Source organism: Indicator indicator, chromosome Z (assembly GCF_027791375.1).
Source record: "Indicator indicator isolate 239-I01 chromosome Z, UM_Iind_1.1, whole genome shotgun sequence".
Lineage (NCBI taxonomy): Eukaryota > Metazoa > Chordata > Aves > Piciformes > Indicatoridae > Indicator > Indicator indicator.
In genome coordinates this window covers 23,311,163-23,337,253 of record NC_072053.1, presented here as the reverse complement: position 1 = coordinate 23,337,253, position 26,091 = coordinate 23,311,163, and the positions used below count along the sequence as shown (strand labels likewise).

At 41.6% G+C, this 26,091-nt stretch overlaps 2 protein-coding genes across 2 annotated transcripts; both read right to left on the bottom strand.

Moving 5' to 3' along the window:
- Positions 1–378: 378 nt before the first annotated feature.
- Positions 379–6,686, bottom strand: FBXO4 (F-box protein 4). Its single transcript, XM_054397955.1, has 7 exons — positions 6,501–6,686; positions 6,141–6,376; positions 4,332–4,552; positions 4,056–4,131; positions 2,562–2,734; positions 1,499–1,674; positions 379–468 (listed from the first exon to the last, which is right to left on the bottom strand). Exons 1-7 carry the CDS (start codon positions 6,684–6,686, stop codon positions 379–381), a joined length of 1,158 nt encoding a protein of 385 aa, XP_054253930.1.
- Positions 6,687–6,945: 259 nt separating this feature from the next.
- Positions 6,946–25,901, bottom strand: RIMOC1 (RAB7A interacting MON1-CCZ1 complex subunit 1). Its single transcript, XM_054397536.1, has 8 exons — positions 25,783–25,901; positions 10,334–10,733; positions 10,188–10,245; positions 9,535–9,635; positions 9,042–9,188; positions 8,527–8,658; positions 8,214–8,328; positions 6,946–7,235 (listed from the first exon to the last, which is right to left on the bottom strand). The coding sequence occupies exons 1-8, from the start codon at positions 25,899–25,901 to the stop codon at positions 6,946–6,948; spliced, it is 1,362 nt and encodes a 453-aa protein (XP_054253511.1).
- Positions 25,902–26,091: the final 190 nt, after the last annotated feature.

The following is a 26,091-nucleotide window of genomic DNA, read 5'->3' as shown; positions in this document are numbered from 1 at the left end:
CTGCTGGAACTCAGGCATTTGTAATTCTAATTCAGGACTTATAGATTATAGATGTATAGAATACCAGGTTGGAAGGGACCTCCAGGACCACCTAACCCAACCATCTAGCTTAAGAATATAGTTTAAATGAGATGGCCCAGGACCCTGTCAACCTGGGCCTTGAAACTCATATATACATATACATATATACACACACACACACACACACACATATATATATATATATATATATGAGTTATTTGTTTATTTATTTACTTACTTACATGCTTATTTGCCTTTTAAATCTCTCTCCTGACAGTGTTCTGTCAGGACAAGATCCACTCTTCATCCAAACTGAAAAACATCAGTCTCTATACAGCAAATGAATGCACAGATAGATTACTGTGCATTTTTACAATTTGCTTCTTCCAGGAGCCATTCAATTCCATTTACCAATCCAGCTAAAGTTGCAGCTACAGTGTCCTGTACCTGTGGAATGACAAAACAAAACAAAAATCAACAGACTAATGTATTAGAAACAATAGGTAACTGGATGTAACAGCATTCTAGCATGATTCCACGTCTACCATGAAAGTAAAAAATATTATCCTAAATCTACATTTTCATCACTGATTTAAAGGTCCTTTACACAATCAAAGGTTTCTTAAAGAGTAAGATACAAAAAAGAAAACACTGCTCTTTAAGAAAGTGGATTATAAGATCCATTAGGAGAGCCTTGCATTTTTAGTATCAAGGTGAATTTTATTGCAATTGTTCCATCAATTTTTCTGCAACATTATACTCTATGGATGAGAAAATAATTGGAAAATCTTGTAAATGCTGCTAGCTTCCAAATTCAATGCAGATTATTAATTATCAGATTTTAAAATGTATTATAAAGTGGCTGATGTAAGTTGTATGTTTTCTTAACAGCCTGTAAACACTTTCCTTATGAAAATAAAGGAATTACCTCAAATCAGGACACTGGTTTTCTGATTATTATTCTTCAGCTACACAATACCATGAAAAATAAATTATGTGTGGCTAAGCCATACCAGTGTAAACTGTGCTTGCCAAGCATAAAGAACAGGTTCAGGACCTCACATGCTAGGTAAAGAACTGATTTATCAAAAACTGAATATATCATGTCAAGCAAGTGACAGTTAACAGTCTCCTGAAATGGCAGGAAAATCTACCTTGTGCCTAAGGCACAGGTCATGACTTGTGAAATTTAGATTTAAATTCACTGAAGTTTCCTTTACTCCCTTAAGACCAGCATTGCATCCGTGCTTACACTGTGTGTCCATATGATGTTTCCTATGTGTTCCTGAGCAAGTCACTTAGCTTCCCTTGCGTTCAAGATGCTTCATAATCAAGGATCAGAAAAACAAAATTCTTCATATAAGTGGGGAGCTTATGTTTTAGTGTTAAAAGCTGCACACTTGCTTAGGCGTTCAGGAACTACCATAAGCCTAAATTTAATTTAAGCCACATAAAATAAAAGCTTAAAAGCAAGTACCATCCAGGGCTGATGTATCAGATTTAGCTGCAACTGATGTGCCACGTAAACACATGGAATTCTTTCCACATCAACGTGAGAGACACAAGACAAAACTAGCAGAGGTCTGTTCGCAGGTCCAAGGGCTGGATCAATCATTGCCAAAATACGAGCCAGTTCTTCTTGACGATCATGCTCTAAAAAACAATTTTTAAGTATGTGCAAATGCCAAGGAGTACCAGAGGGCAGGGGCAGGGGAGTGGGTGTGTTGACTTTTCAAAGATTTAAGATTTCACAGGTGAGGAAACAGAGGGCTGAAAGGCACACGGCCATATTATCTAGTTCTGCTTATCACAAGGCTGGATAATCCACATTCATGACACAAAGATGTTCACATCACACTTATTACAAGATTTCCACAGACTCTACAGGAAGCCTTTTCCAGTCCTTAGTAACAGAGGATTTTCCGAGTACTTTACAGAGATCACAGATGCGAGAAGCCATTAAGACACACAACACTGCAGAGCCTACTGACCATTATTTTCCTCTTTAGCATACTCCTTCACATTTTTTAAACCTCTCCTTTCTGAACTAGCATTTTCCACCATTTAAAACTGTTGAATGTGATTATCATAACAGGTATTTGGATTATCCTCTCATAGGACCATCCTGATTTGAACCAATTGCATCTTTCACTGCAGTTTTCCTGGTGAAGATTCTGTCTCTGGCCTATGACATCAACAGTGCATTTCAAGCTGCTTCTCCTACCCATGCCCAGGGGTTTGGGTTTGGGATTTTTGTTTGTTTGCTTGTTATTTCAGATTCTTTCCCACATGTAGCTTAGATAGTAACCATATCAGTATCCATCCTTAATGAAAGAAGGTGCTATAAATCCCCTCAAACAGATATGAAGCAGCATGCCTAGGATAGGGAGCCTCTTTGATTGGGTAAGTCATGAAAAAATAGCACTAATAAAGCACATTTTTGGAGAGTCAAAACAAAGATTTTCCTGTATTGCATACTCTTTGCAACTTTCACGACAGTCCAATCATTCACAAAATATGAATAAAGACAAACCTCTTACTTTTATGGGATTCTGCATTAGCAACATAAATGAATCCATCAACTACTTCGCACACCTTTTTCACTTGATCTATTACACTGTACTGTGTGGCTTGCTGATTCCCCTGGTTTTCTTGGTAGAACATCTTATTCACAGCAACAGCTTGCTCTTGCCTTGCTCTTCTTCTTTCTGCACTGAAAGAGTGTTTCAACATTTCAGTATCAACATATCAGTAGTTGAGAATGCAATAATTCAGTTGTAGAGAAAGAAAGAGGGAGATGGAAAGAAGATGGAGGGGGAAGGGGGAGGGGGAGGGGGGGAGGGGGAGGGGGAAGGGGAAGGGGGAGGGGGAAGGGGAAGGGGAAGGGGAAGGGGAAGGGGAAGGGGAAGGGGAAGGGGAAGGGGAAGGGGAAGGGGAAGGGGAAGGGGAAGGGGAAGGGGAAGGGGAAGGGGAAGGGGAAGGGGAAGGGGAAGGGGAAGGGGAAGAAAACACTTGCATTGAAACTTCTATTTCTAATGGATATCCATTTGAGTATACACATAAAAATCACTTAAGAAAAACGAGGAAAAGGTCAAAACTGGTTGGTTGTGTTTTTTTTTTTCTTGTTGTGTTTTGTTGTTATTATTGTTGTTTTGGTTTAGTTTGGTTTGGGGTTTCTTTGTGTGTGGAGAACAAATAACAGAATCACAGAAAACACCTGGTTGGAAGAGACCTCAAAGATCATCCAGTCCCACCTTTGACCCAGCACTGAAGGGTCAACATGTCCTTAAGCACCAGGTCCACACGCTGCTTAAACACCTCCAGGGACAGTGACTCCACCAGTACCCTGGGCAGACCATTCCAATGTTTGATAACCCTGTGAAGAAGTAACATCCAGCCTGGACCTCCCTTGACGCAGCTTGAAAATGTTTCTTCTAGTCCTGCTGCTTGCCACCAAGGAGGAGAGGCTGGCCCCCTCCTCACTCCAACCTCCCTTCACGCAGTTGTAGTGTCATGAGGTCTCCCCTCAGCCTCTTCTTCTCCAGACTAAACAACCTCAGCTCCCTCAGACGCTCCTCATAGGCCATGCGCTCCAAGACCCTCACAAGCTTTGTGGCACTTCTCTGAACATGTTCCAGAACCTCAATGTCCCTCTTGTAGTGAGGGCCCAGAACTGGAAACAATACTCAAGGTGTGGCCTCACCTGTGTTGAGTACAGAGGTGTAGCCTCACCAGAGCTGAGTACAGGGATGGATGATCACCTCCCTGTTCCTGCTGGCCACAGTATTTGTAATACAAGCCAGGATGCCACTGGTTTTCTTGGCCACCTGGGCACACTGCTGACTCATATTTAATCGACTGTCAACCGCAACACCCAGGTCCCTCTCCAAGTCACAGCTTTCCAACCACACATCCCCAAGTCTGCAGTTTACCATGGGACTGTTGTGACCCAGGTGGAGGACCTGACACTTAGCCTGGTTAAATTTCATACAATTAGTCTTGGCCCATTGGTTTAACCGGTCCACTGCTCTTACCTGGTGGTTGAGTACAATGTCAGAATATTGAATTTTTGATTATTATTAAACTGGAAACTGACTCCTGATCCAATTCCTACATGAAAAAAAACAACACTGTGTAAATTTAATTGTAATTTCACTGCAACTATAATGTTACCCCAAATGTTCACTGCATTTATTCTATTTTTTTTTATCATCACACTATTGAGTTTTGAAGACAGAAAAAGCATCCCAATGTTTTTCTTGTGTTCTGTTTATGATATAAAGAAGCCAAAAAACATAAACCAGGGTTACCATGAATTTGTCTTTGAGGCAGGCCAGCTACTAGCAGAATATCTGGGCATGTCATCATCTTTTGCACTAAAGAGTTGTCCAGCTCTTCCAAACCTGGCCCAAACATAGCAAAGCGAGGTTCTGCCTGAGTGACCAGTGTGTGCAAAAATGAAGTCACAGCCTCATACCGGGGACGGCTTGATTTCAAACTTCTTCTGTTCTGAGGACAGCTTTTTTTGTATCTGTGTAAAATAGACACAACTAGAAATTAAATACAAAAGAGGTATTAATCAAACGACATAAACTGATTTAGGTCTCACATTTCTCATGCTATGTTAATGGTACAATTTGAACACACGTCAAAAATTATAAAGTTGCAATCTGATGACTTCAAACACCAGTATAAAGCAGCTAAAAGCATCGGTCCTTTCAAGTACTGACTTTTTGGACCTCAGTACAGCTCTATCCATGGATCTGGTAGCTGACTTAAAAAAAAAATTAAAAATTCCCCCACTCACACTGAACATACAATGCTAGTAAAATAGCATCGTATCTGGTTAAGTCACATATGATATGAAAAATGTAAGACTTCTGAGAGCATTTCAAACTTTAATTAGACTGCTTATGTGTTTATTAACTATGAAACACCTTAACTCCACCTGCAATGGACCATCTTCCCTATAGACACAGAGAATATATGTTATGAGCAGAGACAGGTGTTGTCTGTAAGATCACATGCTTATTTGATGCAGAAAGGAGGAGGTATGACAACACTTTGGTGATTAAGGGAAAGAAGTTACAGCCATAGAAATGACAGACATCCTAGAGAACCAGCTTCAGTCTTTGCTTCTGTGGTCATGGTGGGCAGCTTCTAGACACATCATTTCAGGGAAACGTTAAATGTGTGCTCCTCTACAAACAAACTGAAATGCTCCAAGCTGAGATCAGCAAAACCATTAAGTGCTCACAGACACAACAAAAATCAGTGTCAGATGGCATCAAATAGGCAATGCTCTGAAGTTTTCAGACCTGAAGTGATTTAAGTTCAAAGTTCAAAATCAGGACACAGCGTGCACTTCAAATTCTGGGTGTGTCTTTCATGTCTGTAAAGCAAGGACAAAGGGCGCAGCAATTGTAGGAGTTTGTGCACTCATCATGAAGTAGGTTCATGAAATCACCTTCTGAGAATTTAACTACAAACCCAAAAAAGCTGCAAATTAAATGGATTTGAATGAAATCTAAATTAAAATTCCAGATTTTAAGAGTGCTTCTCCAGTCACTCAAAACCGAGTGTTGCTCTGCTTTACAATTGAACTACCTGACACCACCACCTTTGTCTTAAATGCCTTTGACCATCACAGCTAAAGCAGTACTATTTGTTCTGTGTACACTCAAAAAACCCTTTCCTAGGCCTCCCAGGTAAGATGAAATAAAACCAAAGACGTATTCCATTTATTGTATTTTGAAAACTTATTAGTACTTTTATTAAAGGAAGAAATTATTGTTCATTGTGCTGAAAGCAAAGGACACATTTTTACCAAGATCATCAGTATGCAGAGATCACTGTATTTCTGTGGCACAAGAGATGTGCAGCTTACACAAAACTTCAATTTGTAACGTTAGTTCTTACTTTTTTAATGTTTTACATTACTGTTGAATCCAAACTGAAAGATCTGACCAAACTGTCAAACAAGAGGAAAGCGTTCTTCCAAAATAAAACAATAGGTTTGAGACACATTAAACGTAAGCAGCAGTTACTGCTGTAAGCGTGAAACATGCCTGTAGGCTGAACAGGCTGTCAACTGTGTAAGAGAATGTGAAGATACTTACATTGCCATGTAATCATACAGCTCATTATCGCTGACCTCTGAAAAGGTTTTATTAAATATCTCCACATCTGGGAGCGATTTCCAGTCAACGGATGTCCAAAAGGGGAGGTCCCTCACAAGAAAATACCTCCACAATAACGGATCTCGTACAGTAGCCCTCCAATAAAAACTGGTGCTTCCCAAATGGCACAAATCTTGTGGTGAAAGGAAGGACATAATGTGCAGCTGCACATCAATCTGAAAACGGTCGAGAGCAGCGGTTTAACGACCCGGGAACTGAGCAGGGAAGACGCAAGCAGCGGGAAGCCCGAGCTTCTTTCCCCGCCGCCGCCCACCCTCCCTGCGAGAGGGCCCCACGCACCGGCAGCATCTGCAGGGTGATCACTTCCTCTGCGTCCTCTGGGAGCGCTGAAGGCAGGCGATCTGCAAACGTGGCGGTAGCATCACGTTCGCGGCGCCCCCCCAGCCAGCGCTCCCGGAGAGCGCGGAGGCGACCCAGCACCGCCGCCTCCAAACCGCCCCGCTCCTCCGCTCCGCTGGCCGACATGTTGTTGAGCCCCGTGGCCGTTTCTCGCACCCAGTGCGCCGGCGCCGGTTGAAGAGGCTGGGCGGAGAGAAAGCCAAGTCATCCCTGTGTGTGAGCCAGATGGAGCTTTGTTATAAAAAAGGCTTCATTAGACCTTCAGACCCGTCTTCTGAGCGCTCTTTGAATGCAAATCCTTTTGTGAGAAGACTGAAGCAAACACCATGTCCCAGAAAGTCGTAGGGCACAAGGTTTCTTCCAGCAACAGCCAAAGCAGTGTATTTTATTTGTGGGATTCCACAAAGTGGCACAACATTTGTTTCGCAGTTGTTGTGTTCCACCCTTGGCCTTTTAAGGGTCCCTCGCACATAACCACATACTTTGTTAACATGTTTTTGCCCGTTTCTCGGAAATCCAGAGATACGCTCTGTAAACTGCAGCCCAGGTCACTGCTACAGACAAAATCTATGGCCTCAAGGCTTTCCTCCTTCTCTTCTCCACAGTGCTGCAGTCCCCAGTAGCACATTTCTCCGCTGTACATCATTGCGAGTAAGTAAGTATCACTAAATACACCTGCAAAATAATTTAGATCAAGTACTTTATCAGTTCTAAACAAGTGCATGGCTTGTTAAGCAGCATGTTTGGGGTTTTCTCAGTGACAGTGGGGAAACAAAAGACATTCCAACAGGCAATGTAAGCCTACTGAAGTGTCCATAAAACCCAATTTTACCTGTTTAGGTGACTGACACCACCCGGAAGAGAACCTGGATCAAGGCCTTGCTCATTACTCTATCCACTTTGCCCTCCATAATGCAACAATCTTTAAGACTGCCACATAAAAATTATTCTGATATGTATGTATCTGTATGCTTATTTATCTTAGAGAATTTCAGTATTTCTCTACAATCCATTGAGTGCGGGCACGATTAAGCATATTTATTTCAGAACACTTCTGCGCCTCCCAGACTTTAGGCCTGGAAGACAATGCTGCTTCAGTATTATCTGTAGTTGACCAGCAGCAGTTTTAGTATTTGAATAGAAAGCCACATATATATATGATCACTGATAACAAATCAAATAAAGTCCTGTTGAATCATTCTACAAATCAGCTATTGAACTTAGCTTTGCATTGTGGAGCTGAACTGGAGCAATACCATGTTCAGATTAAATTAAGTAAGAAGGTGCTCAATCCAGACCAGAGCTGGTTGGTTTTCAGTGTCCTCAGCAGCACCAGCTTAAAAATCCCATCCTGCTGCAACACTCTACCTGCGTCACATTGATGCAGCTTCAGATCTTCACGTAAATATACCATAGCAAGGCAACTCACAGAAAGCTACATAAAGTGTAGACAAAAGTTTGCCAAATCTAAGCAATTCTGCAGGCTGCCTGATTATGTGTCTCATCTTTTTTGTTGTTGCTATTCTAAAATGTGGTAAATTTTGAATACAAATTAAGTCAAACAAAAATAATCAATAATCCCGTAAGTCAAAGCAGTTATTAAGAGGAGTGGGCTGTAAGGTTTTTGGAATTGTTCTCTCTTTTTTTTTTTACCTTCACTGAGTAATCTAGCTGTGTCTTTATCGTGAAGTGAGACATCTTCATTTAGCTGAATAGGGCATCTAAAGCTAAGCATCTTCATCAAGTAACGAACTCCATCATTAAGACACTGAACACAGTTAAAAAAGAAGGGGGAAAAAAAAACTTTTAGTTAAGCTCAAAGCAATTTAATGATAGTCAGAAGTAGCTCTCACAATGAATCTCCCCAAACCCTATTTAAAATGAAGAAAAAAATTTGTACCTTAAAAGTGAGGTCAAACTTTACAACTGTGTTTTCATGCATATAGAACTTTTTAATTCACTTTACCTTTTTAAATACAGTAATGTTTTCTCGTAGCCACTCACTCCTTTCTTTTGCTGTATGACAATACATGTAAAGCAGGGCTCCTTTTCTCCAGTATAGACATTCTAACAACTCTGCACCAAGGATACTGATTGGCTGAAATAAAATCCAACAAACTAGGATAACCCAAAAGCAAACCATCTGAACTACTCCTATACACACTTACATATGCAAACAGTGTTGTTGTATTGTCTTTAACGTAGAGGCTATACTTAACAGTCACAAGCTTAATAATTCAGATTTAAAGTGCCAAAAAGATATGGAATCATAAAAAGTTACCAAGAATAATATTGAGCAGGCAACAAGTTATTTGAAAAAGTATTTTCAAGAATCATTATTTAAATACAATTAAGACTTGAAAAACTTCCAAAAGATCTTAAATTCTGCCCATCAAATATATAAATGCTAATATCTGCTTTTTGTTTGTTTTTAAAATAAAGAAATAATTAGTTCTCTGGCTGAATAATGTTAGTACTCACTTCTTCATTTATGTTGCATTCCCTCACTAGGTCTTCTGGTTCTGAAAGGGAGTATGTAAGTTCTTTCACTTTTTGCAAGGAAGATTCTTCTGGAAAATCTTCATCCACAAGACGGTTTTCCTCAAAATATGTAATGTCTAAGACAGCCTACAAAGACGAGATAATCAAATGGTGATGCACAGTAATACACAAACTTATTACAGCTTACACAACAATTTTAAGGTATTCTTTGCCATTTAGTTTACAAAAGCTTCAAGTTAAAGGTGTTCTGGTTGCAGACAGTAAATGCACACTCAAAACCCTTTCTGTCCTTACAGCACCTGCACAATTATAAATTCTAAATCATCTTCTAATCCAGGTAACCACAGCCCTGTACTTCACTGATGTTCACCACATACACACCAAAGTAACAGAGATTTGCCATACTCTTCCATACACCAAACTTTCTCCCATACCCTTGGCAGAGCATAATTTCTTGCTTTAAATATACTACCTGGGTGTAGTGCTGCAAAAGCATGGAAGGATGTCCTTTCCCACTGTTACAGAAGTCCTTCAATTTGTCCAGAGTAGCTGAGCCCTTTGCTAAGAAGACATCTGAAGGAAGAACAGAAGCTTCCTGAGCACTGAAAAGCACCCAGCAACAGCCTTGCTTATCCCCCTTCACTTCATATGGTTTTATCCATCTTTTCGGTATCTACAAAAGCAGCTGAGTGACGCAACATTTAAACTAGCCGATTGTCCCGTTAGACTACACCTCTCAAGACTAAATCGAAGACATTCACTGTTATGCTATGATGTTTCAAAATCACTTCCACATACTGCATTTGCAAATATATCATACACCACCAACAGAACTTGCTAACACGCAGGGCCGGATTTTTGAGCCCTTGCCGCCCTGCTCCACATAAAAGTCTCCGGACGGAGCTTCTAATCGAAGCCTGGCCCGGCACCAACTCCTATGGACAGTCTGTTCGGAGGACCGAGATGCAGATCAACAGTTGCTACGCCGCCGGGGGCGTACTGCCCCAGGCCCGCTCCCGCAGCGCTGCAGAATGCCGCACGGCGCGACGGCATCAGAGGGCGGAGCGGGCACACGGGTACGCCGGGCAGAGCCCAGCCCGTCCCCTCCCTCCTGCAGCCTCTCACCGTCACCGCCCGCTCCCCTGAGCGCCGCCAGCCGCTGGCTAAGCGTCGCCAACCGCCGCTGCAGCGGGAACACCGCACCCCTGGCCTCGGCAACTCCAGCTTCTGCCATTGCCGGCCCGGAGCAGCGTGACAGGACTCCAGCCCACGGCGCCGGCTGCTGGGCGGGGTCCGCTGCGGCGAGGAGATGTACGCAGGCGCAGCAGCCAGGACCCGCGGGCGGGCAGGGAGCGCGGCTTCCCGCTGGTGTGCGGCGCCTGCGCCGCCTGGAGGGCTTGGGGGTGTAGCAGCTTGACGGAGGGGCTGCCTAAGGCCGTATCTGGCGGTAAGACCGCCCCTGTCTGATCCCGGCTGGACTTGCGATTCAACAGCGGCTTCGTTGGTCTCTGGGACGAGACGGCAGGAGGATCAGGACGCCTTAGCCCTTCTTCGGTATTATCGCAGGCTGTGCGGATCGGCAGTAAGACGGCAGCCGAGACCGCTGGGCAAGCCTTGTGCACCCTCAAGGCCGGAACTTCAGCTTTAATTCGTTGTGGCTTTAAAGCTCTTCTATTACAAGCATATGCAGCTTCTGCAGATCTGTGTCAGGGTCCTGAGAGAGACCGTTGCATGTCTGTATGTTGGCTGCATCAAACACTGTTTGTAGCCTCACTGTGAAGTAGGTGTTGTACATAGGTGAATGGAAATGACTGCTGAAAGTGGAGTTTTTTTAAGACAAACTATTTTCTTAATAATTTTTTTTTCACTGGAGGGTTTTAATTGCATTTTGATAGTGGATTACTTGCAGAAGTGTAACTCTGAAAGTATGGTTAAATCATGTTGAAACCACATAACCTTTGGTTAGAGGAATGAGATCTTTGCTCCCAGATTTTTGCTAAACTTTAAATAGCACACTTTATGAAATTCAGAAGTTGTAAAAAGCTTCCATTTTATAACGGGAACATAGTTAAGTTTTAATTGTAACAAAATCTCACGGCTATGCACAGCAAATCAGAATGCTTTGGGTTCGGAAGAACTTTTAAAGGTCATCTAGTCCAATCTCCCTGCAGTGGGCAGGGATATCTTCTACTAGATCAGGTTGCTCAGAGCCAGACCCAATGTGGCCTTGAGTGTTTGCAGGGATGGGGCATCTCTGACCTTTCTGGGTGTCTCGTTATGGGTAAGGTCTTGATGTCTGCCTAGCTCAGGACTCTTACGGTACCTGTTCGACAAAATTAACATTTGCCTCCTTTTTTTTCCAGGGCTCCAATAAGGAATTGTACTGACAAGGTTCCGAATCTTAAAAGAATTGGTAGGCTTAATTTGTTAAAGCAACAGATCCAACAGTTTTCGGATTGCTGATCATAAATGCACTAACTGCAAGTGATGGATCTCAAGTTCATAAAGCCCAGCTTTATGACTTGACAAAGTTGGCAATGCAGCGGTTTGCAAAACCGCTTATAAAGCAGTTATAAATGCAGCAAAAGTTAAGCTGTGCACTTGTAAGGAAAAAATTAATCTGATTTAGAAGTTCCTGTTCACAATGGAGACAGGAGTCTTGTAAAACTTTATTCAAATAAAGGGAGAGTCCATGGGACGATTCGCTGTGGGGTCTCTCAAATTGCTGGGAGACACAGCTTCTCTTTTATCCTAAATCCCCGGATGCAAATTTCCCTCTCCCTTTCCCCATTGGCTAAGGTACTCAGGATTTACGGTCTTTCTGGAAATGCCTACTACATGTGCCCCTTCACATGCAACCCCCCTAAATCATACATCTTATGTTCATTTAAATTCGGTTCTTCACTTCTCTGGGTGGAGAAGTTAATATTCAGTAGTCTCTTAAGCCTTCGCTGTGTCCTAAAAGTTCAGAAGTTCAGGCTGTGTTCAGTGTCTGCTATCTTCAGAGAGACCCCCTACTGATTTACAGCAAGGTTCAAGGTAAGGTATGTTTCAGAGGCCCTTTTGTGATTTACATACACATAGATAAGGTGAACTGTCTGGTTCCTCCCTTTCTCTTCCAACTCCCTCTTAGACAATTCTTCCTTTGTAAAGATGCTAGCTACTTTTAATCCCATCATACTGAATGTGAAATTCATACCAAGAAGGTGTCCCGGTCTTGTGTTGAGGAAAAGGAACACAGCCTGCTGACTCTCTTCCTCTCTGCTAAATCTGCTGTCTTTACCCCTAGAGACATTCTTCTCATGTTCTTTTATGCCCTAACTCCAGCTGTCTCTGCCTTCTAGGCAACATTTAGCATGATTTAGGAGGAGAGCTGAGTAACCTAGTCATACCTATTTAGCATGTACTTCATTTGACTCATTATGCTGAGGGGTGCTAACTTCAATATTGCAGTTAATTAGGCAAAGGTCTTAACTTGGGCACTATAGTGTTTGAAATACGTTTAGAAGCTGTGTGGTTTTATTATTTTAGCCTTCAATAGTTTTAGTTGAAATGGGGCAGGCTTCTCTTCACAAGACTCCCTCCTTCAGCCATTTGTCAGGCCAGCTTCACAAATCTTCATTCCAGGTGATAATATAAAAACATCTCTAGGTTGTAAGCATCTCTTCTCTTGAAGCATCTTTTCTCCTGAAATGCTCTAAAGTAACCTGCATGCCTGTCCCATCATAAGCTAGGCAGTTATCCCTTCTTCCTTCTATGTAGTCTGAATATCCTCTAGTTTAAAACCACGCTCCCTGTCACAGCAGCCTCTGCTAAAAAGATAAGACTGATCCTGTCTTTGTTGTAGGTCCCCTCTAAGTATTGAAAGGCCTAAAATATCTGCAAATTGTAAAATATGTTGAGTGCTGTATTTTACTATATTGCCTCTCTATTTTCTCCATCTCTTTACCTGCCTGAAAAAAAGTTAGTATCTCAGTGTATTAACAAAAAAAATAATAAAAAAAAAGAGTCTGTGTGGAGGTGGAAGTAGTAATGGAAAAATGGAATAGAAACACAGAGATGGAGACTGGATATTAGGAGGAAGTTCTTCAGAGAGAGGGTGATTGCCCATTGGAATGGGCTGCCCAGGGAGGTGGTGAAGTCGCCATCACTGGAGACGTTCAAGAGAAGACTGGATGAGGCACTTAGTGTCATGGTCTAGTTGATTGCTTAGGGCTGGGTGATAGGTTGGACTGGATGATCTTGGAGGTCTCTTCCAACCTGGTTGATCATATGATTCTATGAAAAAATAGATTAGACCTGATCAAACAAGATTCAAAAAACATCAAACATTATCCCTTGCCTAGCAGATTCCTAACTTTTAGAATCTGTGGTAAAAATTGTCTTCAAAATGAACAGGAAAACATCATGGATATTAATACAGATATACATGGCTAATTTGATTTTTACAGCAGCATGCTTCATGTCTTTTAGAACTGGAGAGAAGTTACAATACTGTATCTGTTATGTCATCTTAGAATGACATTAGATTACCATGATTTCGGTAATAAATTTATGCCTTAATTTGGAAAGCATGAATAATGTGTGATGCTCATAAATTCTTACAAGTAATTTAAGCGTTAAGTGGCTTTCTCTACCTTTAATTATAACTTGAGACAGATGGGAGTTGAACATAGGAAATAGGAGGCAGGCTTATTCAGCTGCACAATAAATTTCACAGATGTATTTGATCTCTGGTAAGTGACTTAAGTTAGGGATATATTTGTAAAATGTGAAGTACGTTTTTGTTAACAAAAAGGAGAAGCACCAAACACAATTTTATTTGGTGTAGAGTGAATTTAGGGTTGGATCAGAATATGTGTGCATGTGGTGGGCATTTATGCTGATTTATCTGTCTTAGAAATGATACTTTGCTGTTATGATATACGTCTGTTAACTAAGGAGCACTATATTAAAGGAAATTCAAGGTACTTGCTCTTTTTACTTTTTTTGTATATATTAATGACATTTAGCCATGCTTGTCTCCTGTGCTCAAAATAAGTTTGAAGTCTGCTTCAGGTCCCTCTTGACTCAGTTTGCATCAGCTGGCGAGCTTTAATGAGCAAAGAGATGAATTGAAGGGGTATGCCAGCTCTTCAGTCTGTTTTGTGGCTCTCCTGGCCAGGGCTGTCCCAGTAACAACTGAATTGTTGTACTTAGGGTTAGATGTCAGACATACACCATGAACTGTATTGAGTTGATGATTATAAGGAACATTTATGTAAATATCTGAAACTGAATTTATTACAATATAGAATATTCTGTCATTTGCATGTCTTTCATTACTATATTCTTTGAGGCAAATACTTCTGCCCTTGGAAATAAGCAAATAGTATTTGTATTTATTCACTGAAACCATTAAACAAGATTCCCTATTTATTGTATGAGAGCTTCATGAGTGTGTTGTATCTGATAATATCTGTAAGAAAGATGGTCAATATTATGGTATAACCTTTCAAGTGTTCCTTGGATTCACAAAAAAGGACACATGTTCCCTCCCTCTTTTTCTGTGTGGCTCTGCAACTACCAGGGATGGGGTATAAAACTGGAATTTATTCAAAATAATGCTTAGAAAGGGGAAGATAAGTACCAAAGATTTCCTCTACATTATCGGGATTAAGCACTATGAAGTGATTGCCAGAATTCAGTGTCATAATGGATAATGTCATGGCATTGAATAAAGAAGTGTCCAATTCAGTCAGTCTTCTTAAAGTAAGATTATGTATTCACTCTAAAATACTTCCAAGTCAGAGCATTTGATATTCATATTGTTGATGCCAAATGTGAAATCAGGGCATAAGAGTGATTTGTAATGGAATTTTACCTTTGTGTCATATATTTTTCTGAAGAGGCATGTGAGTGCCAGGTATTAGTAGATATTTTAGGTGTGTCATATTTTTGTTTGCCTAACCTTGCATGAACAGTTCTTTGTTCTACCTGCTTTCTATTCTACTCTATAGTTCAGATGGTGCCTTGACAAAATATAAACCAGTTGGTTTCTTACAGTGTGGTCACCTGCAACTGGGATAACATGGTAGCTGATTCACATTTAAATAGGTTCTGATCATAAAAGAGGATTTAGCAGTTTGATTTTTGGTTATTAAGAGGTGGTATACACTGAACTTTGATGCTGGAACTACTTTCTCTCTTCTAAAGTGACCTTCCTAGAAGGCATCAGTAGAGATTGACAAATAGGAACTGCTTCTTGCTGCCTGAGAGGTGAAGCTGTTCTTTTTTTAAAAGCAAGTCTAGAGCATACAATGTTCTATAATGGAATAAAAGACTTTACTTTCAGGTGGCAAGGAAACTCGTGTTTTTCTTTTGTATGGTAAATGATCGAAGAGTCATGTGTAGTGTGGACATCTTAATCCAGAAGAATGTTTGTGTCTGCCACATCTCTTGTATGGGGGCTCCTGTATGTGTTGGTCTGTGAGAACTTGCTTACAGTACTCTTCACCCTAGACGCCAGCTGTTACAGGTTACTGCATGTGTAATGTGGAGTATTAATTACAGGATCACAGGATGCTAGGGGTTGGAAGGGACCTCTGGAGATCTTCAAGTCCAAACCCCTGTGTAACAGTGTGAGAGCTGAGATCCCTGTCCCACACCAACAATAACCAAGCTAGCTCAGTCTGGAAGCAAATGAAAGCTGTATTTACAAGCAAATCTACAATCTATGATGAAATGCAATGAATATGTACAAATATACACTACTCACAACATTTACAAATATGTACAATCAACAGAAAAGCACAATCAAGCCCCCTTTGCTTCCCCCAGGGGGCCTCCCCCCCAGTCAGAAGGAATCCCCCCAGTCCCCCCTGGTAGAAGGCAGAGAGTCAAGAAGCAGAGAGGCTGTTAGACTTAGCTTGTCAAGGTCAGTGTGTTATCTTTAGCCAGAAAAGAAGAAGCAGACAGAAGTCGAGAACTGCCCAACTCCCGAACCTTGTTTTGAGTAGTAGTTCTTAAACATTTCTACCTCTCCAGTGGAAATGTTTAGAATAATCATTATTTTGCTTTCTTACACCCAATAGTGATTTATTTACATTCTTTCACTCTGCTTGAACTTTGTGAAGAAAAATTAAAAAGACAGTCTTAAAACCATCACAGAGCAGGACGATATAATCTAGCACAGGTCACGCAGGAATTCATCCAGATGGGTCTTGAAAGTCTCTGGAGAAGGAGACTCCACAACCTCTCTGGGGAGCCAGTTCCGGTGCTCTGTGACCCTTAAAGAAGTTCTTCCTTATGTTGAGGTGGAAGTCCCTGTGCTATGGTTTACATCCATTGCCCCTTGTCCTATCACAGGGTGCAAGTGAGAAGAGGCTGCCCCCTCCTTCTTGACACCCAGCCCTCAGATATTTATATACATTTATTATATTCTCTCTCAGTCTTCTCCTCTCCAGACTAAAAAGCCCCAGGTCTCTCAGCCTTTCGTCATAAGGCACATGCTCCTGTGGACTCTCTCAAGCCCCTGTCCCTCTTGAACTGGGGAGTCCAATATTGGATGCAGTATTCTAGGTGGGGCCTTACTAGGACAGAGTAGAGGGGGAAAAGAACGTCCCTTTATCTGCTGGACACACTACTCTTAATGTACCCCAGGATACCATTGGCCCTCTTGGCTACTGGGGCACATTGATATCCCTTGGATAACTTGTTGTCCACAAGGACAAGTCCCAGGTCCTTCTCCATGGGGCTGCTCTCTAGCAGATCACCTCCTAACCTGTACTGCTGCAGTTTATTATTCCTTCCCAGGTGCAGGATTCTGCACTTATCCTTGTTGAACCTCATTAGGTTCCTTTCTGCCCAACTCTCCAGTCTGTCCAAGTCTCACTGAATGGCCACACAGCCTTCAGGTGTATCAGCCAAGCCTCCCAGTTTGGTATTGTCAACAAACTTGCTGAGCAGACACTCTGTCCCCTCATCAATGTCATTGATGAGGATGTTGAACAGGACTGGAGCTAGCACTGATCCCTGGGGGACTCCACTAGTTACAGCTCTCCAGCTGGACTTGGCACCATTGGCCACCACTCTTTGCACTCTACTGTGTAACTGTTGGAGATTGGCCAGAGTCAAGACACAGACTCAGTATGAGTTTAGAATCTTGCTCATTTATTGCTAAAAGACACAGGCTTTTATAGTATTATATGCTGTCCACGCAAATAACATTATCTCGCTATTGGCTAACATACATTGTTCACGCGCCCATTGTTGTATGCTGATTGGAATATAATGTTTGCATACATCAGCAATATCTTCCTGCCTTGTGGTTTTCAGCATCTGGCTTCATGTCCTATTTATAAGAAAGATTGCTTGCCAGCTTACTCTTATCAACCTCTCAAGGACATATCACGGTCAATTTGTTTATAGTTAGTTAACTCAGCTAAAAGGCTGGATTCTGCAGCCCATGGCCTCTATCTTCCAACCATCTCTCCACATGTAACCAGTTCCTAATCCATCTCACTGTGTTCTTCTGTCCCACACTTCCTGAGCTTGGATGTGTGTTCCTGAGCAAGGATGGTATGGGAGACAGTGTCAAAACCCTTGCTAAGGTCAAGGTAGACTACATCCACTGGTCTCCCTGAATCTACCCATTCAGTTATGACATCATAGAAGGCTATCAGATTAGTCAAGCATGATTTCCCCTTGGTAAATCCATGCTGACTACTGCTGATAATCTTCTTCTCTTCCATGAGCCACTCCATCATTTTTCCAGGGATGGATGTGAGGCTGACAGGTCTATAGTTTCCTGGAACCTCTTTCTGGCCCTTTTTGAAGGCTGGAGTGACATTGGCTGCCCTCCAGTCCTCAGGCAGCTCTCCTGTTTGCCATGATTTTTCAAAAATGATGGAGAGTGGTAAAGCAACAACATCAGCCAGCTCTTTCAACACTCTTGGGCGCATCTTATCAGACACCACAGACTTGTGAATGTTCAATTTGTGTAACTGATCCCTAACCCAGTCTTCATTGACTACTGGAGAATCCTCCCTCCTCCTTCATCATTGACTCTTCCCCCACTTCATGGTTGACTTATGGCTAATAAAGAAGTAATACCATTTAGTCAAACAAATGACCAGACTCATGTCCCTGGCAGCATATTCCCACCTTTAATTGCATTAATCCTAGAGTCATATGATGGTTTGGTGTGTGATGTCATCTTGCTTATCTGACTGTGTGTTGCTCATTTTTTAACCAGACCTAGTCTGCAATCAGATAACCAAGCTGATCAATGGCTATAAACTGAGTCTGTAACTACCTTCTGATACAGTAGTGTGTAACCTTTCTTTTAGTAAAAAGCATCTTGGTTTTAGTAAAGTTTTGTGGTATCATAATATGTTTTATACAATTTATTCCCTGGGATCATAGCAAAATTAAGTCTACTAATTGGTGTTTTGTATTAATTTATGTAGCACGTAGCATTAAAGCTTTTCTAGCTCTACTGGACTTTCTCTTGAGAAAAGTAAAACAAAACAAAACATATTCCTGAAGGATCATGGGATCGATAAGAAGCAACATCTACTTGAGAATACAAGACAGAGGTGTCACACCTTAGCTTGGAAAACATTTGTCTTGGAAGATTAGTAGTTCAAACAGCTGCTCTGCCCTTTCTTCCCACTCTTTATGATGCTACCTTTTAAGTTGTGCTCGTGTAATTGTATCTTTCAAATGAACATGACTGGTAAGCTTACCTGTGTTACAGGTCTCCCCACCTCTTTTCCTGTACTACAGTTGAATGTTCTGTCCTATGAAATGTGCAAATGAATGTGCTGTCCTGGCTAGGGAAATAAGTCAGTGTTTGTTATAAGCTAAGTGTGGAGTAGAATGTGGAAGCTCTTCTGGTGTTCTGGTAGGCTTGCTGGAAATCTATTGCCTCGGAGTGTGACTGCCAGAGAGTACCATCTTGAACCTATGATCAGCCAAATACCCTGTCTTTCAAAGGCATGAGAAAATAAATATAAGCCTACTGATTTTTAAAACCTATTCCAGTCTTTCTGCTTACCATTGTTACTAGGAGATCTCTATGCCAAACTTGCTACAGAAGTAGCACCTCTCTAGGCCTTTTAGTCTTAGGTGACGATAAGCATTGGTGCTGGAGGAAGACAAATGTCAAACGAAACCCTGAGTTCAGCAGCAAGCCACAAGGTGTCACCAGCGCTCTCAGTAGAGTCCAACTTTAAATGGCTGTTTCGTGGTAGTGCTGTCTGAAATGACTGTGTTTCCTGAAACTCTACAAAACCCCAAAAGCAGAATATGGAAGTCTTCAGTGAGTTGTTAGGGTATAGCTTCAAACTGGTCCTCAAAATAAGCCATATGGATCTTTGACGAGATGTTTGGATCTAATGAAATTGAGAGCAAGAGGCCTGAGAGCTCTGCAACAAGCTGCTTAGGCTTGGCAGTCTTCCAAGCTCCTTTGAGTGTGTATTTGTAGAAACAGGTTTAAAATCAAACAGGTGTGCTTTACCAAAACCAGGAGCGTCCTGATATTCTGATATTTAAAAACTAATGAGTTCTAAGAAGCCTTTTAAAAAGCTGAATGAGTGAATTGTAGGTTCATTTTAAATACCCTTTAAAGAAAAAATCCAGGTTTTGCCAGATTTCACTTTTGTGTGAAAGTTAAGTAAACTTCCTTCCTAATTCATCTATTTGATTGTGACTGAGAAACGATGTCACAGGAAATGACTGTTGGATGTGTAATTTTTGGACCACCGGGAATATTAATCTGCCATCTATGAGCTGCCCACTGTAGGGGGAAGCCTTTATGAACCCCAGACAGCTGTTCCTCCAGGCAGCTGGGTGGACTAGAAGAATTGGGCAAAACAATTCACATGAGACAGGATTGGCACTTGGTTTTGTCAGCACACACTAGGAGCAGGCTCCCTAGTCTGCAGCTGATAAAATACCTACAAAGGCTTGGTTTACACGCATGAATTTGCATGCAATGTTGTATCCAGGAAACGGTGCTTGACAATTATGCTCCACACCCATAAAATGGTTGGCAACGTCCAAATTTAAAAAAGGAAGTGCAGTTGCAGGTGAAACTTTCAGACAAGACAGGTGTTTTTCTTACTTTCCAGCTCTGTACAGCACTAGCCACAGTGAGGTATGAGGTGGGGTGTGTTGTGTGTGTGTGAGAGCTGTTTACTGCATTAAATGTCTGCCACCAAACTTTTGCATTATCATCATAAGGCTCTATCTTTGTTGTTGTAAATTCTCATCAAAAACAAGGAGAAAGATATTTTCACAGTTGGTCTTACAAAGGCCTCCTAGGTTCTGAATTTAAAGCACATTCAGTTGCTGATGTCGTTTGTTCAAAAGTACCCTGTGTGGCTTACACATACAACTTTGCATTGCAGAGTCCGGAAAATCCTGTTCCAGTAGTATTACCAAACATGAACCGACTTGCAGTGAAACAGCTGCTCAGGATTCCTGTTCACAGTTTATTGTTTCTGTATCCCTTTATTATGTTTACCTTTACTCTAACAACACTATTGACATGGACTGTATAATATCTCCATTATTTCAGCTTGGTAAGAACAGGGAAGAAAACCACTTTCCTGTTCCATCACATCCTTGCCTGGCAAAAAGGAGGAATAAAAGGTTAGGAGGGTTTTCTGGGTAAGAATTTAAACTAACCTCCAAAAATATCAATACATACAGAACTTGTGCAGCTGATGTCTGCAAAGATCTGATGAACAGGCATTTTGTTTTCCTTACTCCTCTGTGATGAAATGATAAGACACCCTTTCTCCAGATCCAGTACACTGACTGTCGCTGTTAATTACACTTAACTAATTTAGGCAGTGTTGGTGGCAATTACTAAATGCACAGTTGATGAACGTGAATAGAAGGTGTCAAGAATCACGCTAAGGAGCAGAACTTGTGGTTCTATTTCAACAAAAATAACACCTTACTGTAAAGTATTGTATAATTACATCTGGTAAGTACTGTGGGTCTGGACTGAGGTGCAGCATTTGGAGTGGTTGGAAAGTTTAAAGTTTTGTATTTTTAAGACTACCAAACTGAAGTAACTATTTAACTGTTGATTTAACTGCTGGTATTTCAGTGGCTATTTCTCAGCGCTGTCAAGGTTAATAAGTGAATAACTTGCTGCTGTAACTTCAAAACTCCAGTTTTGACCAACTATAAAATGTTCAGTGCCTTCTAAGAAGTTCTGCATATTGCTTATCTTAGTTTGTAATAATTATATGATAGCCTGACATGATATAAAAGATTTTGTATCATTTGTATGAAAGCAGGGCATCATGTCTAAAATATGGGACTGCTGTAAAAGAAACTGGACTAGTATGAAACAAACAAAGAAAACCTTCACAGATTGTTTTGTGCAGTATAGACCTTCTCATCCAGTTAGGGATTTTAATTTTCTTAATTAGGTGAGCTCCTGTATTCTGCTATTATATCCTTTGTTTAAAAAAAAAAAAATTCTTTTGTCTGCTCAAGGGGTCCTTCAGGGATAAAGAACTGCACTTGCCCAATGATTGTTGATTCTTCCTTATTATGTAGCTTCAGGATCCTTTCATAGTTTGGTATCCCCTTTGATCTTAAGCTTAGGACTGCGAAAAGAAAATCTTGCCAGAGTTCATTGGCAAAGGGATTCCTCAACAGCTCCATAGGCTGATCCTTCAAAAAAGTTGTCTCTGTGGTTCTTTCATTTGCTTTGCATTTCCATAACTGTCTAGAAGATAGCTTTGGGGTTTGGGTTTGAATGTTTTTGTTTGTTTCTTTGCTTTTGTTTTCCAATTTAATTTTGTATTTATGTTTAATTATATGTGATCTTTCAATTGCCAAACCACTACTTGTTTTAAACATATATGGTTTTCACTAGACCTGTGAATACCCATTTTTCTTTGTAATGACCTTTGTATTACCTGAATGTTGTTAAATAAGTTGAATATTTAAGTTCACATGGCTTAATAGTGTACTCCTTGAGATGCAGGTAGCAGCCCCTTTTGATTTTCCCTAGTTAAATATATTTCCTTCAAATGCTGTGAGTTAATCTTAAAATTGTTGAATATATAGCATATGAGCTTGTAATTATTTTTATGTTCTCAACTGGAATATATTTATAATTTTTATATAATATAAATATATAATTTATAATGCCTCTAGCCATGTATCATAAGTTTTATATCCTTCCTTTATTTGTTTTTCCTATAGTACTCCATTTTTGCAGGAAGATGTAGGTGCCATGGAACAGTCTTTGAATTTGCTTTGACTTTCTATCCCATATCAAGGGAATCACATTCATTCTACTTTTTCCAAAGATGAGTTTCAGGTAGTCTTAAATGATTGATATAAAACCCACGTTAGTATATTGAGTAATACTTAAAACAATTGAAACACTAACCTCTTGTATGGGAATTGGGACCTGTTCACATGCTGGAGGTAAGTTTAGGTATTCTCAGTGACTGAATTTTCTTGCCAAATTCCAATGGATATGAAAGAAAGGTAAATTGCTACATTTTAATAATCTGAAATCTTCATCTAGTATAAACAAATTTTAAGAAATTTGTGTAGAAACAAAGTTGTTCATCTCAGAGTTCTGGTTCTTCCCCCTGTATAGGTAAATCAAACATAAAAATAGCAACTCACTTTTTGGTTGCTTCTTTGAGAAATACAATTTCATTGTACTGGAGTGCTGACTTTGACATTCTATTATGCTTGGTAGTAGTATAAATAAGCTCATGTTATACAGTGTATGTAATGATTAACCTAGAATTCCTACCTGGTGACTTCGTTTTAGCACTAAGGGCTTGAAACTCTCCCAGTACTCATTTGTAAATGCTGTTGAACTTGAAAAGTTTTTGAATTTAATGCTGGCACTATTACATAATTTACTTCAGTGAATTAAATAAGATCATATTAAAAGTATTCTTGAACATTTTAGAGACTTGTTTCATGTTGGTTACTTAGTTGTAGTCCTTGCTCTGTGAAGAGCTTTAAGACATCTTGAGAATTAAGATAAATTAGGAGATCCACTATCCTTTGTAATCTACTGTAGAACAAATTGTTTTACCTACTCATTCAATTATGTTTGGAGCTTTCCTAAGCCTCTAAGAGGCTTGAAGTCCAAAGCATGTGGATTTTGAGATATTTTTTAGGAATAATTTTGGGTATAGATAATCCATAGTACCTGAGAGGGAAAAGTTATATCCTCCTAATCTCCTAGTTCAGAAACTGTAATTTATGTAAGTAGGATTACCAGCTTTGTATAATCACAAAATCACAGAATGGCAGAGGTTGGAAGGGACCTCTGAATATCATCTAGTCCAGTACCCCTACAAGAACAATGATAATAGATGTTCCAAGGAAGCAATAATTCTCACGCAATACACCTACTGCATGCGGTTATCCCCCTTCTTCCAGCCTGCAAGGAACAACACTCTCAAGTCCCAAACAGTCTAAACCCTATGCAAAATAAATGCTAGCTCAGTATGTAATGATACACAAGAACAGACACTTGTTGGTTATAGGAAGTTATTTATTGAACAGAAGAGAATAAATTACTTTTAGACAAGTTTTTAAATATGAGGGAGTTTATTTTCATGAAAGGAAATGTGACTTAAGGAATTGACATGTCTATATTAACTGTAGGTAGACTGAGATTCAGAAATCCAGTGCCTTCCCAACAGTGAAGATGGTTCTGCTTCACTGGCAACTGCAATGTTTGTCTGTATTGTGAACTGTAAATACTTGTACCACCACCTTTTAAAATGCACAAGACTGTCATGAAAGGGGCCACAGACCAGCACCTGCAAGGGTGGACTCTTGCTCCGAAAAAAATGAACTGGAAGTGCACACTTTGGAGACTTGCAGCACACTCTTAAAATCTTGGCTTCCGTGTTGGAAATTATCTGGCTGTGTGTTCATACCAAGATGGCAAAGTACAGTGAGGCTGGCAGCTGCATTGGAAGTGTGCTGGTTTGGGGCCAGACAGATCCTCTCTTGCCCTGAAAGGGACAAAAGAATGAGACTCACACAAACAGATTGGAGAGTGACGGAAAGTTTAAATGGAAAAGCAATTGGTGAAGCTATAGAGAACTACAAAGCATAGTGACAAAGAGTATCCCAAAGCGTACAGAACCCCTCACAGAATTCCCAGAGGCTTCCCAATCCTTCCCTTCGTCCCACCTGAGGGTAAACCCAAACCCCCCAGGGCTCTTTCTTCCCCCTCCCGCTGCTAGGCAAGTCTCAGGCTGGCCAGGTCTGAGACTGCCCCCCCCTCCATTCTCCTCCTGGCATTAGGCCTAGACAGGCCTAAGAGGCCTTGAGGATACTCCCCCGGCATTACCCGATAAGAGAGAACATCTCCCATGGGAGCAGAGAGGGAAGAAAGAGGAAGAGAATGACTCTGCAGATGGCCTTATAGGGCGCAGGATTTATGGGTAGAAATACGCCGTTTCCTGTGTCCACCCCTGTGGGTGGGCACCAAGGACACCAGAGGTGTATCTCATGCGGCAGTGGCAGGGGGCACCCAGCCTAAACTGCCACATTCCACCCCTTATTTCATACCCATAATTCCTGCACCCAAAACATATCATCAAATCAGAAACAACTTTCAGATGACATATCTGGCAAAGTCCAAGTCTCCATCTGGGCGTCCTTCCAAAGAGTCTCTCTCTCGGGCTCAGGTAACAGATCAGTCCAGCTCTTCTCCCTCATCCTGTGGAACCTCCCAGCGACGCAGAGTTCATTCTTCTGCATGGAGAACTCTTCATGGATCTGATGGGGCATCCTGGCCACCTGGAAACAACCTCATAACTTCTCAATCAAACATTTCTCCATCCACTCAAGCGGCATGTTTTCCACCCCTCGGGGCAATCGAGTCTGAGCAATCAGGCTCCTCAACTCGACTCCTTCCACCCCTTGCAGGCAACAGCACGCTGAGACTTTCCAAAGCTGCACGGACCTTTCCCAAGCCCAGTGCTGACCGCTTCCAGCCGCGGAAGCAAGATGAGAAGCAGCATGACCTGCAAGAAGCGTGACTTGTCATGCGCGTGAGGGGAATTTATCTTTTCCTGCATCTAAAGATCTTCTCACATTTTTCTCTGAATTCTTCTGTTCCATGGGGCATCATTTGGCATGCACTGATGATTTGGAGTATTTTTAGAAAGTGTAAATAATGGCAGAGGCATGCTTTGAATTTTCCTTTCAGGAGTAGCAGAAATAACAGCAGATCACATCATGTGGCTGTTCAAACAAGTATGAATCTATTCTGGTAACATTTTATCACCCAAACATAGCATCCAAGTGGCCTGTGAACGCCATGTGCTTACTGGAGCCTGACTCATTCTGAGGGCTGTGCATTGGAAACTTAACCATTAACCCTCTGTCCTTACTTTAATTATTACATTAGTTCTCGGTCGTAAAATCATAAGGCCACCTTAATTTCACAAGGAGCTATTTGGAGTGGTGCATCTGCATCTGAGTTGTCCATCCATGAAAGCAGTGGAGCATTAGAAGGAAAACATGGACCCTCCTTCCCTATTTACATCTGTAACATAGATGAGTTTGTCCATGACTGTTTTTCGCGGGTCTGAGGGGGTTCAGGAACAAAACCGATGACTGCTGAGTCAGTGCTATCAGCGAGCTGTAGTATGAGGGGGACTGCTTCTGCTTCCCCAGGCTCCAGGACTGGGGCTGCTACTCCACCCTGCCTGACCTTGCCGCCGACTCCCCCGCGGGACAGTGCCCGGGACGGACTCTCTGGGCTTGGCAGCTGCGGGGCAGCTGGACAGCTCTCCCACGCTCCAGCCTGGGCCGTCGCCTGAGCGGCTCCATCACCTGAAGGGCGCCGCCAGCCGCCGGGGCCCCTGCAGCTGGCAGCTCCCCACAGTCATCGGCCACGCCTCGGGCGCAGCCGACGTCAGTGGACGTCAGGGCCGAGCCCCCCACCCTCCCTCCGCCTGCGGCATCCGCTGTCCTGCCCGCTCCCGCTCCCCTCGCTTGGCGGTGGACAGCAGCAGCTGCC